This window comes from Leuresthes tenuis, unplaced genomic scaffold (genome assembly GCF_036924035.1).
Source record: "Leuresthes tenuis unplaced genomic scaffold, fLeuTen1.0.hap1 SCAF_2, whole genome shotgun sequence".
Taxonomy (NCBI): Eukaryota; Metazoa; Chordata; class Actinopteri; order Atheriniformes; family Atherinopsidae; genus Leuresthes; species Leuresthes tenuis.
Genome location: NW_027325356.1, coordinates 39,189,880 through 39,206,285, shown reverse-complemented (window position 1 = coordinate 39,206,285; position 16,406 = coordinate 39,189,880). Strand labels below are relative to the sequence as shown.

The 16,406-nt window shown below is 39.9% G+C and overlaps 1 protein-coding gene across 1 annotated transcript in view; it reads left to right on the top strand.

Annotated features, from left to right (window-relative positions):
• ccdc102a (coiled-coil domain containing 102A) overlaps window positions 1-15,832 on the top strand; it is a 65,283-nt gene extending 49,451 nt beyond the window's left edge. Inside the window, exons 8-10 of the mRNA XM_072381051.1 lie at window positions 1,769-1,939; window positions 2,634-2,737; window positions 11,175-15,832. Coding sequence (XP_072237152.1) covers window positions 1,769-1,939; window positions 2,634-2,737; window positions 11,175-11,307 — 408 coding nt within the window. The 3' untranslated portion in view covers window positions 11,308-15,832. The remainder of the gene's footprint in view (window positions 1-1,768; window positions 1,940-2,633; window positions 2,738-11,174) is intronic.
• Window positions 15,833-16,406: the final 574 nt, after the last annotated feature.

The following is a 16,406-nucleotide window of genomic DNA, read 5'->3' as shown; positions in this document are numbered from 1 at the left end:
CTAGCTCCAAATGCAGATTTCCATTTCTGATCCCAACGGATAGAGTTTTGAACAAATTGTTGCACTACTGTATCTCAATATGTTCCTGGACCCACTTCCTATAGGATTGTCCTTATGTAGTTTTATTTTTTCCTCATGATTTATTGCTATCATTTTCTTTACCTTCATAACCATGTCTGTCTAAGCACCACACATGTGTGTAGGGTTTAATATGACGTCAGCCCACCCTTTGCAGCTATAACAGCCTCAATACTTCTGGGAAAGCTTTCCACAAGGTTTAGGAGTGCGTTGATGGGGAATTTTCTTCCAGAAGCGCATTTGTGAGGTCAGACACTGATGTTGGACAGAAGGCGTGGCTCACAGTCTCCACTCTAATTCATCCCAAAGGTGTTCTGTCTGGTTGAGGTCAGGACTCTGTTTAGGCCAGTCAGGTTCTTCCACACCAAACTGGCTCATCCATGTCTTTATGGACCTCGCTTTGTGCACTGATGCACAGTCATGTTGGAACAGGAAGGGGCCATCCCCAAACTGTTTTCCACAAAGTAAGGAGCATGAAATTGTCCAAAATCTCTTGGTATGCTGAAGCATTCAGAGTTCCTTTCACTGGAACTAAGGGGCCAAGCCCAGCTCCTGAAAAACAACCCCACACCGAATCCCCGCTCCACCAAACTTTACACTTGGCACAATGCAGTAAGACAAGTACCGTTCCCCTGGCAACTGCCAAACCCAGACTCCTCCATCAGATTGCCAGATGGAGAAGCGTGATCCCTCACTCCAGAGAATGCATCTCCAATGCTGACTGCTGAGTCCAGTGGTGACGTGCTTTACACCACTGCATCAACGCTTTGCATTGGACTTGGTGATGTCTGGCTTGGATGCAGCTGCTCGGCCATGGAAACCCATTCCATGAAGCTCTCTATGCACTGTTCTTGAGCTAATCTGGAGGTCACATGAATTGGATGTCTATAGCGATTGACTCTGCAGAAAGTTGGCGACCTCTGTGCACTATGCGCCTCAGCATCCGCTGACCCTGCTCTGTCATTTTACGTGAACTACCACTTGGTGGCTGAGCTGCTGTCATTCCCAATCGCTTCCACTTTGTTATAACACCACTGACAATTGACTGTGGAATATTTAGTCGCGAGAAAATTTCATAACTGGACTTCACAGGTGGCATACTATCACAGTACCCCGCTGGAATTCACTGAGCTCCTTTGAGCGAAGAGCTGAGAATTACCTTTTTTCTATAGTTGTCCACATTGTCAGAAAAGTACATTTACAAAAAATATAGTGCAAAAGACATATGTTATAAAATAATTTTAACAGAGCTCTGAATACCTTTTTTAAATATAAAATTTGAATATGACAGGATGTGTGTGTAATTTAAAGTGGGGGTATGATGTTAATCTCCTTTTTTTTTTTTTTTAATTCTCAGTTACCAGTATTGGTATTCACCCCCAAGAATATGTGTATGGAAATTGAAAATGAGCATTGATAAAATATAATGCAAATTGTGATTAATTTTTCCTCTAATATCTTGAATAACCAAAATTTTATCTTGATAAATTCTTAATTTCCTCTCATAGGAAACAATGAAATAAGAAAATAATTAATTAATTATTATATACATTTCTTATGCTTTAACTGATTGAGGAAGCAAAATAATTTTCAGTAGAACAAAGAGGAGCTGGTTAACCAGACTCAGCTTTAAAAAGTATGTTGTGGAAATAGTAGTGTCTGAGCTCCTCTGTCTCTGCCATGTCCACAGGAGCTAGCTGATCTTCGCCATGTTCATGGTAAGCTGAAGAAACAGTTCCAGGAGAAGAATGCAGAGCTCGCCCACGCTAACCGGAGAGTGGAGAGCCATGATGCTGAAGTAAAAAAGCTTCGACTAAGGGTGGACGAGCTTAAAAAAGAGTTAGGGCAGGCTGAGGATGAGGTAGGAACATGACTGAACTGTATGTATTTGTCTAGATATAGTACATAATACTTAAGAAGGCAGAGATCAACATGGTGTCTCACAGTTTATTTAGTCATTTCCACAAGTCAAAATTTATGACAGAACAAAAAAGACAGATTCAACATTTACTGTCATTGCACACATAACATTTGATGTCACTGAATTTTAGTCACGGTATTCTTTTTTGTCCCATCTTTAACTTGGATTTGCTTTCTTTAGTGTTGTGTCTATGCATGCTAGTTTTACCATTTGATCCTGGAAACAAGACTCATCTCATGTATAAGAGAACTACAGGGAAAAAAACCTACATTTGGACAGGCAGGATGAGCTTCCTAAAGCTTTCCAGTCAAACATACAGTACTATCCAAAAGTATTGAGCCACCAGTCGCTTCTTTATATTTTTCCTGCAGGGAATCAAACTTTATATAATCTTTGCTATTTAGCAGTTGCTCTATGGGCTTTCTGAAGGTCTTTCTACATTTTTTGTTTGGCACTGGCCGCTTTTTTACTCACTTTCACTCCAGTCCTTGTAATTGCTCATTTTCAGAGAATTTCTTATCATTTAACTTCAATCTGTAAATTATTCAAGCCTGAGAGAGGAATAATTTGCTGGCATCATTTGCTGGTAATGTGTAGATAAGGTGTTCATGTATGTTTATTTTTTTGTGTCTAGTTGGATGAGTCTCATAACCAGACAAGAAAGCTGCAGAGGTCTCTGGATGAACAGGTGGAACAGACTGAGAATCTTCAAGTACAACTGGAACACTTACAATCAAGGTGAGACACTCACATACACCTTTTTATTATCAATACATATACAGTAAAGTTACAGTAAAGTTAAAATAGAGAATCTTGCTCCGCCCTTTGCTCTTTGGCACCCTCTACAGTTGTTGGATATAACACCACTGTCATAAAAACAAATATAAGACCTGCACATGTACAGATTAACATGTGAATTTTTTGTTATATGGAAAATATTAAAGTACATAATAAGAATAACGGAGCATAGTTTCATAAACTATTGTATATATGATGAACAAACACATTCACATAAAGACAAAACCAACAAAAACTAAATTGTTCTTGTTGACAGTATGCTTTCTCTGATTTATATTTGAATGTGGTATGTGTGACATCAATATATGTTCAATACATTTCACATTATATTTATTACAATACCATGTACTGCAAATTAGCAGAAAACATTTTGAAAGGCAGCAAAATTTAAAGACTTTGGTGAGAGATAATCTGTGAGAATGGGATGGTAACAATAAGGTTATAACTTACCTTTCAATCTGTTGATGAAGATGATGCTGTTGTAATGTTGTATATTTCATGTTAACCATTATACAGAGCATGTCTGGAGTATATAAACACATTTCTGTAAGTTTATCATGGGAATCAACCACAGCGTCAGTCAGCGGCAGACTGGAGGAAAGAAATCTTCCTCTAACCTTTGTCTTGATTCAACTCCTCTAATTCCTTTGAAGGGGTTTCAGATAGGCAATAACTACTAAAATGTCCTCATTTTCCCAAAGTAGCTTAATTGTGGTGATGTTAAACTCAATCTGGTCAGTAAAAGTTCTTGAGGTGTTTCTGAGTTTCAGGCTGGGTGAGCAGGTCTCCTTGGACACCAGGGCGGAGTCTGGTTGCTGCCTGCTGTCACACCTGTTCGCCATCTGCAGTCATCAAGACTCCTACTTAAAGAGCAGCAGGAGCACCAGTCTTCGCCAGATCGTTTTACCATTTCCATGCCACAATCCTCCCAAGAACTCTGTCGGACTTCCTGGTTTTCTTCCTCTGCCAACCTACAGCTGTTCTGTGTTCGGATCCACTTCTGAGTCCTCCTCACCACCACAAATGGTCCACTGTCCTCTACCTGTCTGCTCACCCGCCGCCCACTCTGGAATACACCCTCCAGCCAGTCAGACACTGCCCCACTTTCCAGTCATAATTCTGCCAGCTCACAGTAAGGCTGTCTTCATAGCTGTTTTGCATCATTTCTCCTGTTTGGATTTTCGAGTTAACTATCATCTCCTCATCCAGTTACGCCTGCCACATAGACTACAGTCGACAGTTTAGGTGTTACATTGTAACAGGATTACCGTCATCTAAGGGCCACACAACAGTATTAATTAGAGGTGTGACAATACACTCAGCTCAAGAGATGAGACGAGACACAATATTGGGTTCACAAGATCGAGACGAGACGAGATATTAAGAAATCTACAATGACAAAAGAAATGACTGGACCAACAGATTTTTATCTAACCGAGTTAATGAGGTCTTTCATTACTTATATTATTATTAGTGTTGTTGTTAGTGGTGCTCTGCTCAGACTCATGGGAGACGTGCTTGTTTCCTGCCATTTCCATAGCCATAGCGCCGTGCCAGGGAAATTTATGTTATACTTTTTTTTCAGCGTGAGAAATACCATGTGTGGTGTGTTAGCGGGAGAACTTGTTGAAATGCGTTTCTAACGGTCATTGCGTGAGACTTTAGAGCCCTGTGCATTAAACTTCTTCTTCCACAAATTGAAACTAAAACTAAAATTTATAAAAGTTCAAATAAAGTATTTCTTTATATTAGCCACGGTGTACAGCATTATTTTCATACAATGCTGGCATATTGTCCGTGTCTTATCAGTGACACGTTTTGAGTTTTGTTTTGTTATGTGTTCAGGTTCTTGGTTTATTTTCTTGTCATGTTTATTTCCCTGTCACTTAGTTTCGCTCAAGTCACCTGTTTCTGTTCCACAGCTGCGCCTCGTCATCAATCGCCTCCCCACAGTATTTAGTTTCTGGGTTTACTCACAGTCATTGCGAAATCCTCACTTAACCTATCATTCCAAGTTTGTCCATTGTTTTGTCAAGTCAGGTTTTTGCCCCACGTTATTTATTCAAAGTCTTGTTCATGTATTTCCATAGTCTTGCCTTGTCTTGTTTTTTTTCACAGTTTAGTATTTTTGATAACCGGCTCTGCTGCGCCCTTTCTTCTCTTCTTGTGCTTTTTGTTTTTTTGTAAATAAATCTCAGTTTTTTTTTAAGTTCTGCATCTGGGTCCTCCCTTCTCACACCATGAACCGTGACAATCAGCCACTTTACTGCCATTTATCATTTTCGCTGGGTACCCAAAATGCTGCCAAACAAACGATTTGAAAGTGGCGGGGGAATCTGCAATGGTAATACCAGTATTTTCATTCTGGCTGCTTGCTGCCTCCCCTCCTGCTCCTCCTCTTCTTCTTTTACTTCTCCTTCTTTAGGTTCTGGCAGGCTAGACGTAGCAAAGGCGCATTACTGCCCCCCACAGGTCACAAACAGAAGTTTGGATAGTTCACAAATCTCGCGAGACAGATTTTTAAGGCCATGAGATATTGTTGAGTTTAATCTCGTGAGATCTCGCGGCACGAGATCTCATCACACCCCTAGTATTAACTATTGTCGATCGTTTCTCTAAAGAGCCCATTTCGTCTCACTAAAGAAACTTCCTTCCGCATTGGAAACTGCTGATTTGTTAGTTAACCACGTTTTCAGACTCCGTGGAATCCTCACCGAAGTGGTCCAACAGCTGTCCGATTGAAACTACCTACCACTCTCCGAATCCACCCCACCTTCCACGTTTCCCAAATTAAGCCCATGTCCTTTGTGCCCTCTGCTCAACCCCCTCCGCCCACCCGGTTGGTTGACGACTTGCCGGCCTATATGGTTCGTCGGATCCTGGATGTCCGTCGTCGTGGGAGGGGCCGTCAATACCTCGTAGATTGGGAGGGATATGGCCCGGAGGAACATTTGTGGGTCCGTCGTTCGCACATCCTGGATCCGTCTCTCATCTCCGATTTTCTCTGTTCTCGGCAGGGCGAGTCATCCGACTTACCTGGGGTCAGCCGTTGAGGGGGGGGGGTAGTGTTATGATCTGACTTGGCTGTTGAGGTGTTTCTGAGTTTCAGGCTTGGTGAGCAGGTCTCCTTGGACACCAGGGCGGAGTCTGGTTGCTGCCTGCTGTCACACCTGTTCGCCATCTGCAGTCATCAAGACTCCTACTTAAAGAGCAGCAGGAGCACCAGTCTTCGCCAGATCATTTTACCATTTCCATGCCATGATCCTCCCGAGAACTCTGTCGGACTTCCTGGTTTTCTTCCTCTGCCAACCTACAGCTGTTCCACGTTCGGATCCACGTCTGAGTCCTCCTCACCACCACGGATGGTCCACTGTCCTCTACCTGTCTGCTCACCCGCCACCCACTCTGGAATACACCCTCCAGCCAGTCAGACACTGCCCCACTTTCCAGTCATAATTCCACCACCTCACAGTAAGGCTGTCTTCATACCTTGGATCATTTCTCCTGTTTGGATTTTCGAGCTAACATCATCCAGTTACGCCACATAGACTCCAGTGCTGCCCTGTCACTCACCATTCATCTGGTTCCAGAATCAACGTGTTTGTGTCTCTCCAACTTCTGTTGTTCACAAAAAGAGTTATTTTCCTGTTTGGCTGAAGTCCCGTGACATGTGGCACATTGTGTGACTACCTTTTAATGGAATAAACACTTAGTCTCTAATTTGATTTCCTGAAAATTCTACTTTATATCTCATGACAAGTAGAGGTGTGATAACAAGTAATGGACACTATAAGTATCGTTTTATACAAACACGATGCCTTTCTATGGTGAATCATGACTATCCTCTGCAGGGTTTGCTGTCTGAGTTGGTCATCACTCTCACTCTTTTAAAGAAAACAATGCAGTGTTACTGCTAGTAAAATCACTGATTACTTCATTTTTAGGAATGCTTCATCAGTTGTTGAAAGTATTGCATGGTTATGAGTATAAACGTGGGAATTAATGTTGTAAATGTGCATTATGTTTCCCACAGATAAAGATCTGCTCAATGGGTTGATTTAGAGTTTTATGTTTTTGGACTTTGCATTTACAAACACTTCTAAAAACATGTTGCTTGCTATGTTGTTTTGGGCTACTTAGTGTAGATTGATATGTGGAAAATAAAAACTGAATAGAAATGTGTCACAAATTTAATTTCTACACAAGATGGATAAGGTGAACATTTTTGTCATCGTCACATTCACTGCAGGAAGGGTTTTTATTGATGTTCTTTAACACTAAAGGTACCGTATTTGAAATATTTCTTTATGGGTCAAAACAAGGTAGTTAAGTTCTTCCCTAAGCCAGGAATGTTTATCTTCAGTGCTGTGATGGCTACAACTTACTGGTCCAGTATGCCAGTACCTCTCAAAGGAAGAGCCTGTAACTATGAAAAACATAAACTGTCCCCCAGGCTGTATTGGACCACAGTTTCTGACAATCACAACTCTCCGGCTCACACAGCAAGACAAAGAATGACTTGCCTGCTGTTTAGCAAACAGATCAAATCTATCAGTCTCAGAGCCTTCATCAAACACCTTACAGTCGGTAAATGTAAGCTATACCCACTCTTGAGTGCAGCATCTTCTAAATGTATACACCAGGGCATTGTGTTCCCATAAATGCCATGTCAAGCTGGAGCTGATGGATATTTGCGTTAGCTGCAGAGTAATTTGACTGGATGCGGATCAGATCAGATATTTTCCCATTGCATTCAATGATGATGATGACGCAAACCTAGACTTATTTTTCATGTTGCTTAACACAATGAGAATACAGTTTACAGCAAAAGTCTTGGAATATAGACAGAAAAAATACAACACAAAATATTGATTTATACTTTATGAAAGGACAACATGGACAATGCAGTATCTAACTGAGTGGAATCATGTTTAGCAATAGCACCTGCAGTGCCAAACTTGTGAGCAGCTATGAAGGCTCACTCAAAACAAACCATTCTCAGCTGTGTCTGTGATGTGAAGCTGGCAGCCTACTCGTAGCTACTAGGCTTTCTGTGAGCAGGAGCACTGCCTTTTATTATTAGAATAACTTATGTTAAATGGTAAATGGACTTGTACTTGTATAGCGCTTTTCTAGTCTAGCAGACCACTCAAAGCGCTTCACTACATGCCGCATTCACCCCACTCACACACATTCATACAGCACGTCTTAGGATATAACTACGTGCTTCCTAAGCATTCACACACATTCTTACCCCCAATGATACACTGGGGGAGCAACGTGGGGTTCAGTGTCTTGCCCAAGGACACTTCGACATGTATCCTGGGGAAGCCGATTGGTGGGCGACTGCTCTTCCTCCTGAGCTACAGCCGCCCCATACCATTATGTTACTTGTGTATTTGCGTGTGTGTGCAGCCCGTCACTCATTATAGGTCTCACGCTATCATCTTTGCACAGGCCTCAGCTCCTTGCTTACTGACTCTTCCTCTGTGCTCTCTCAATTATCTCCACGTTGCTTTGGGACCCAGCAGCCAATCGCCAAATTCCCAGTCATAGGTAGTACTGTAGTAACAGAGCGTTTAACTGAAGCTTGTCATCATTCATTTCTCAGTGATTGCTTGACTAGGGTGTGTATATGTGTTAGGGGCTACATGGGTAAGGTACATTTATTTAATGTGTAAGTGTCACTCGCAGGTGAGATAGGTGAGAGGCCTGGGAGGAACCATATCCAGGATTTAGGTGTTATGGCCTCTAGTAAGTTTCCAAACAGAGTTGATGATGATAGTTGGTATATTGACAGGGAATGGTCAGTTTTAGTTTTGGTGTTAGCCTTCTCTACCAGTGCCATGATAGTTTTGAGAAGATTGCTGACAATCTGTACATACACTATGTTGCCAAAAGTATTCACTCACCCATCCAAATAATTTAATTCAGTTGTTCAAATCACTTCCATGGCCACAGGTGTTTAAATTCAAGCACCTAGGCATGCAGACTGCTTCTACAAACATTTGTGAAAGAATGGGTCACTTTCAGGAGCTCAGTGAATTCCAGCGTGGTACCGTGATAGGATGCCACCTGTGTAACAAGTCCAGTCGTGAAATTTCCTAAATATTCCACTGTCAACTGTCAGTGGTATTATAACAAAGTGAAAGCGATTGGGAACGACAGCTAGCCATGAAGTGGTAGGCCACTTAAAATGACAGAGCGGGGTCAGCGGATGCTGAGGCGCATAGTGCGCAGAGGTCACTAACTTTCTGCAGAGTCAATTGCTACAGACTTCCAAATTTCATGTGGCCTTCTGATTAGCTCAAGAACAGTGCATAGAGAGTTTCATGGAATGGGTTTCCATGGCCGAGCAGCTGCATCCAAGCCATACATCACCAAGTGCAATGCAAAGCATCAGATGCAGTGGTGGAAAGCACGCTGCCACTGGACTCAGCAGTCAGCATTGGAGAAGGATTCTCTGGTGTGACGAATCACGCATCTCCATCTGTCAATCTGACGGACGAGTCTGCTCCTTACTTTGTGGAAACAGTTTGGGGACGGCTCCTTCCTGTTCCAACATGACTGCACACCAGTGCACAAAGCAAGGTCCATAAAGACATGGATGAGGCAGTTTGGTGTGGAAGAACTTGACTGGCCTGCACAGACTCCTGACCTCAACCCAATAGAACACCTTTGGAATGAATTAGAGTGGAGACTGTGAGCCAGGCCTTGTGTCTGACGTCACAAATGCGCTTCTGGGAGAATGGTCAAAAATTCTCATAAACACACTCCTAAAGCTTTCCCAGAAGAGTTGAGGCTGTTATAGCTGCAAAGGGTGGGCCGACGTCATATTAAACCCTATGGATTAAGAATGGGAACAAACTTCTAATCCAACTTCCTAATGTTTGGCTAAGACAAAAAATCTCATCAGAAATCTGGGACCAATGCAAGCAACTACTCACAGCGACTAACAGCTCTGGCTACCCACCTGAGAAGGTACACTAGGAGAATAAATAAGATGTTCTCCAATGAGCCATCCAGTGTACTCTCAGTGACAGGGTAATAAAATGAGAATAGATTGAACAATACTGGAAGAGAGAGGAAGAGGGAGAGAAAAGCATCACATAACACCAATGCTCCATGGCTCATGGATCTGAGAGCTGACCACAACAGTCTCCCAGAACAGGAACCAGTGATCATCACAGTAGCAGACATCCAATAAAGAGTCACCTACTGATTTAAGAAACTAACTGTGCTCCAGCAGCATAAATTAACTTCTTTAAATACACTTAGAATTCAATTTCTTCCTTATTATATGTTCATGTTTATACATTTAGCAGACGCTTTTATCTAAAATGACTTACATATGAAGATATAACATTACAGCTAACATCAAAGCTAACAATAAGCTACATAGAAGGAAAACCACTAGTCAGGCTCTGTCAGAGGTGACAGGGATGACAGTGTAAAAATAGAGTGCAGGCATAGAGGGAAGTACAGAAATAGGGCAGTAGAGTGAGTAGAGGGGGAAGGGAAGCACAGGGTAAGTGCGAGGGTAGGAGATGCTCTCTGAAGAGCTGGGTCTTCAAGAATTTCTTGAAGATAGACAGGGACGCCCCTGTTCTTGTAGCGCTCTGTAAGTCATTCCACCATCGTGGAACAACATGAAAATAGTCTGGATTGTCTTGTGCGTGATGTAGGCACAGTTATACGACAGTCCTTTGATGACTGGCCATTAAATCAAGTATGTCAGGAAAAAGGTTTAAAAATGCAGCTTGGGATATCACTGAAAACTTTAAAGAACCTGTACAAAGGTATATTAAACACATTTAACACAGTTTTTAAAAAATCAAACTGAAAGTGAATCTGAAGAAGATAATTGGTGAAAGTGTGAGATGTCTGTTTCTAGTCTAGGTGGAAATCCCTCATCTGTGTCTTTGATTCAACATTACTATACAGAAATGTTGATAGGGCCTCCCAAAGATTAGGTTCCATATTAAATCCACACTTAAGTGTGCTACACAGGTGATGTGTGCACACATATTTAAGGATTTGTATCTACAGGAGCCTTTTTAAACATAGAAGTGATCACATCTGTGAGGTTGTAGGTAAAAATCTGTGTGTAAAGTATTAATGTTTGTGCAATTTGGGGTGTGTGCATGTGTACACTTATTTTGCACAAAGTAATGCACAAAATGGTTTACACAGTTTACAAATCATGTATTACACATACAAATACCCAACGTTTCGCACAAAATGGGCAAAAGGCAGGGTGCATACTATAGCCTCACCAAGTGTGTGAGATATGACAGTTCTGGCATATAGATTTACAAGGCTATGTTATTTTAACATCATGGTCTCTTCTTAATCTTTACCTCTGTCTTTGTCTTAGACTTCGGCGGCTGCAGCAAAGTCCTGGTTTGTTTGGGAAGATGCGATCAGCTCGTTTCAGTCCTGAAAACCCAGATGGTCCAAGCAGCGACTTGGACGAAGAGGAGGAGGAACTACAGCTCCAGATCCCATGACACATGTACACATACCCACACACAAAAAGAGAGTTACTGGAGCAGTCACATAAACTATGTGAACATTGATGCTCATGGGAATTTTTTTTTTTTAATCTACAGAAATGGGTGATGTTTTGCGGGAGGCAACACTATCCTAACTAGCAAGCAACATTTGCTCCAAAGTCAGATGAAGCAGTCAGTATTACTTTTATATCGGTTAAATCCTGCAGTTTTGTCAGGATGCAAAATGATTACTGGTCATTTTTTCAATAATCATTTTGTTGTATTTATCTACAAAATACAATAAAACAAACCCAGCTGGATCCTTTCTCATTGGTTTTGTTGAAAATTCCCACAGAGGCACTTCATTAGAGGGTAGTGTGTATAATCATTTTCATTCTTAACTCATATACACAAATGTTGCAACTGCCCAATCTGAACAATGCTACTGGAATCAAATGTGCCTCAACCTGTCAATTACATAAGCATTATTAGTACTTTACCCATTGCTGTCAATTATGAGGCCTTTAATGCTACTTTGGGATTTTAAGTGTTTATTTTATATTGCAAGTCATTGTAGGATTAAATGTATTGCTAAACTTTCTTGAGTATTATTGTTCATTTGAATTTAAATATTGTTGTATTGTTGTTTTTTTTAAATCAGTAACTAATGCAGGGAACACACCACACAAATGTATGCTGCCTTTTCCCAGAGAGAGTAAAAAATGTTGTGAAATTCTAGAGTTTTGTGTTTGTAAAGCAGAGGTTGTAATTTTCTAACTCTGCAACTAATGCTGCCACAATACAACACAGTTTCCTTTTTTTAAATTTTTTTTTATTGAATGTTAACCAGTCTGTACAAGACAGAATTCTCCAGGAAATTAAATGAGCACAGCAGATTTTCTTCCTGTTGTCATTCCTAGCTTCTCTCTGTAATCCCCTGTAGTGCAAGTGTATGCCTTTTTAAACATCTGTGGCTCAATGAGCACAGCCGAGTTGCAAACCCACTCTCCATTCTAGAAGAAAAACTTATGTGCAGACATAAATGGTCTCATCAGAGGGCTGTGATCAAACGGTTTTAATGAATGAATAACACAAATGAGGGCGAACAGGCATAAATAAGCTATAGTATCCTGACATGACCAGTCACACTGAGTGCTGACAAATCTGTATCGGACCCATATTTTTGTTTCACTTTTCAAGAAGTTATTTGATTATTTTCTAAACGCTCTTATATCCGTAAAGCTCTAAACTGGTTAAAGAAACAGATACAGAATATGGCCCAACAGCACCAAAGAGTGTATATAACAACCACCAGCTGATAAGCAATATTTCAAATTTAGGCCCAGATTTGTTGCTTTTGAGTTTAATCACATGCAAATGTGCTACTCTTTTTTATGGTGCGGGGTCATACAGTATAAAGGAAGATTTATTAACTTCTTCAAAATCCTTCCCACTTGTTGACAGTTTGTTAGCAGTTTTCTACAACCTTACTGTGTACCAAAGTGCAGCGTATAAATTATTGCACATGCAATGTATTGCTAGAAAACTAAGATTATTGTGAGTCAGTAAATCCACAGTAATTTATGATACAGTGGCCACTGTGGGTACAACTAACACCTACAATAACATTTTGACAAAGTTGCAGACATTCTAGTGTTTTAGCGAAAAATTATTTCTTAAGTGATGTTGCATCATGTTCAATGACCCCACAGCTGTGCCTAATCTTTCACATATTCTCTCTCATAAGTAAAGTTTGCACATAAACATTCTTGATGTGCTTTAGACTGAAACTTGACCTGACACTATAGGAGCTTCCTATAGGAATTCCCACATTATGTTGACAGGCTACAATAGCCAACAAAGCCTATGTTGCAAGAAAGTGCATGGCCCTCTTTTGCCATCTATTCACTAAGCCAGTTGAAAATAAGCTTGTTGAGGACAAACATGTCAAATAGCCTCTGAAATTCTAAATATGAGGAGATTCCGTTTGGATGTGTAACCTTGAAGGGCAAACAATGAAAGGCTTCCATAAAAGCAACATTGTTGCAATCAGTCACCTGTTTCCTGTGTTTGCTCATGCGTAAGAAGTTTTTCTTTGGCAAAAATATGGCAAACTGAGACATTCAGTTGTTGTGACATTGACAAGTCATGTCAAGACATTCTTATCAAATTTGATGTAGGACTTGGTAAGGCATCAGGCAGTTGTCTGATTGTGCTTTCTAGCTAATTGCTTACAGTCATATACAGGCATCTGTTTACAAAAAAAACGTGCAAAAACATGCTTCAACATTTGGTAATACTGTATTCCTCAGGGACATTGTTGGGGAAAATATTCCTGTAGCATTTATGGTGCGTTCATTTAAATAGAACAAACAAAGAACAAAATATGAAGGTTTGATGCAGCATGTGTTGCATGATTAATTTATATTACAGATTCCAAGTCGCCTTTGAATTCAGTATGTTAATAATAATTTTGCTTCACAGTCAATAATATTTTCTGATTTCTTTTGACATTACAAATAAATTTACAGGCACAAAATTACCACTGTGCTTATAAAGTGAATACAGTAATTCCTTAATGCCAAAACACGGTCTGCAACATGTGCAAAGCGTTTCTTTGTAAATGTGTGTCTTAGATACAGTTTGTATTCCTTTGGAAGTGTATTGCATTTAATCTTTTGACAATGCAGTGAGTTCCCAGCACGACTAGAGGTTTTCAATGACAATAAACACATAACAAAGTCAAATTTAGATTAATGTCTACATAAACATGAGCTAAGAAAGAGAATGATCAACATACTCAAATCAGTGAGATTTTTTATTTGTTTCTGTGATGTGTCAAGTAAAGATCTGGGGCCATATGCATAAAACTATGTATAGTGTCATCACTACAACTGTGTGTACGCACATAAGCAGATATGTGCATACAGTTTTCATGGTTTTGGTCAGATTTATAAAGCTGTGTGTGTGTGTGTGTGTGAGAACATAGTTCTCTTTTATAAAAGTGAACTTTTATGAAACAACCCTGATTACCAAACCCATTTTTAGCCATGAATAGATCTGGATAATTCCTTTAATTTGTCTTTTATATATGAAGACATTGTTTACACTGCAACTAAATAGGCATGATAATGAAAGCAACGTAAAAAAGAAGTGTAGTTTTAACAATTATAAAACTGAGACCCTCAACAGTAAAGCAGAGGAAATAAAATCTGATTTATTTGGTTTCAGTTCTTAAATGTTCTGGTCCCTGGTTACATCAGCATTGATGCAAATTTGCACTGTTTTAAGAAGGAACCAGAAGGCCAATACTCCAAACTGCAGAAAAGTGCTATATCATACAGATCTGTATTACTACTTTAATTTATTCTCCTCCTGCAGTGTGTAAAGTGTCCTATTGAGGAGAAATTGTTTATTCAGTTAGTAGACAGAAATTAATGAAACAAAACATTTTCCACTCAGCTGCCAAGCTAAGTGACTTATTAACTCACAGGAAGCTGTTTTTTCTCCTTTCCTATTTTGCAATTCTTAAGCAATAGACATAAAATACAATGTTTCTAATGCAAGCTGATACCAAGCTAACTAGTGTGACAGGGGTGAGCCAGTTTGATAGAGATCACCATTTATGCCTGTTCGGAGCTGAATTGTCATTTAGCTTCTCAATTACTGCAAAGTTTAATTTATTTATGCGTCTCTTTCTGTTGTTTTTGGGCCTTAACAAACGCTGCCAGTGCTGCTAATTCAAAAGCTGTAATTCAGCAGCACTGTGCTTTTAGAAGAAGACATTTTAAACTCTGTCAGCTGCATACAAAGTTTAAGGTTCAAGTTTGGTCCACATTTGACTTTCTAGGTTTAATTTTCAGTCTGTCATTCCAAATAGACTGAAATGGAAAATGCCCTCACCCAAACTTACAGTATACAGACCTGTTCTGTTTATCGTTTGGATGTACAGATATGTTTTTGGAATTTTTATTTTTATCCACTGTTGATGCTAATCTTTAATATTATAGAATATTTAAAAATTCCTGGGGGAAAAAAATCCCATAACATGCTTGTGTTTATATACAGTATTGTATTGAGTCTCCAAAGGATCGTTAAGACCATCATGGGAGAATGGAACACACAGTTACCAGTTTGGTAACACTCTTTAGCTTTAATGAGACAACCTCTACTGCTAAAACAACCTACATGTTCAAAAGTAGGAGGACGCTGTGGGGACACTGGGTATTGGACCAAAGAGTTTATTTACTTTGGCAAGTCTCGGCTGGGCTAAATATTCAGCCTGTGAAAGAACTTCATCCTAGTAGTGGGTAGATAATATTATGACAGCAATAAACTATTAATTTGTCTTCCATCATCATTCACAGTTACTTTGCCTCGGGCTCAACTATAATGCTGGAAGGGGACTAACATATTTGTACTGATCAGGATTCTGTATTACTACTCTTTATGCTGTTCTTGTTGCTATGATTGAGTTTTTATAAAAGATCACAGTGGTTTTGTATTAGCTCTATAAATGTTAGCTGTTCATACAAAGAAACATGAGTCACTTTTTCTTTCTCTCTTCATACTGTATGTAATCGTGTGCTTCAATGTGATTTTTTTTAGTACATTTTCCAGAAAGTGTTGAAAAGTCTATTTACACACTTGGTCCTATACACTTTCTAAGAAATCGAAATTTCGAAAATAATATTCATATGCAGTACCTCAAACGTGACTTTTACTAACAATTTAATTTGCAAGCAAACTAATCCAAAAAAGTTACCTGTGGGATCAGTGAAGTATCTAACAAGTTTATCCATCCATCCATGTCCTCAAATGAGGCACACTACCATGTACGCTCATACCCACTCCTAGGTGCAATTTAGAGTCACCAAATAACTTAACATGCATGTTTTTGGATGGTGGGAGGAAGCTGGAGTACCCGGAGAGAACCCATGCATACACTGGGAGAACATGAAAACTCCACACAGAAAGGCCCCATCTGGCAGTCTAACAAGGAACTGAGGTGTCTGATATTTACCATCTGTGCAAAGTTGTTTTGGGAAGTCAAAAGAAGTCCGATAACTACCAGCTGTGTAGGGGAGTCTAAATCAGGACATTTTGGGAATAAC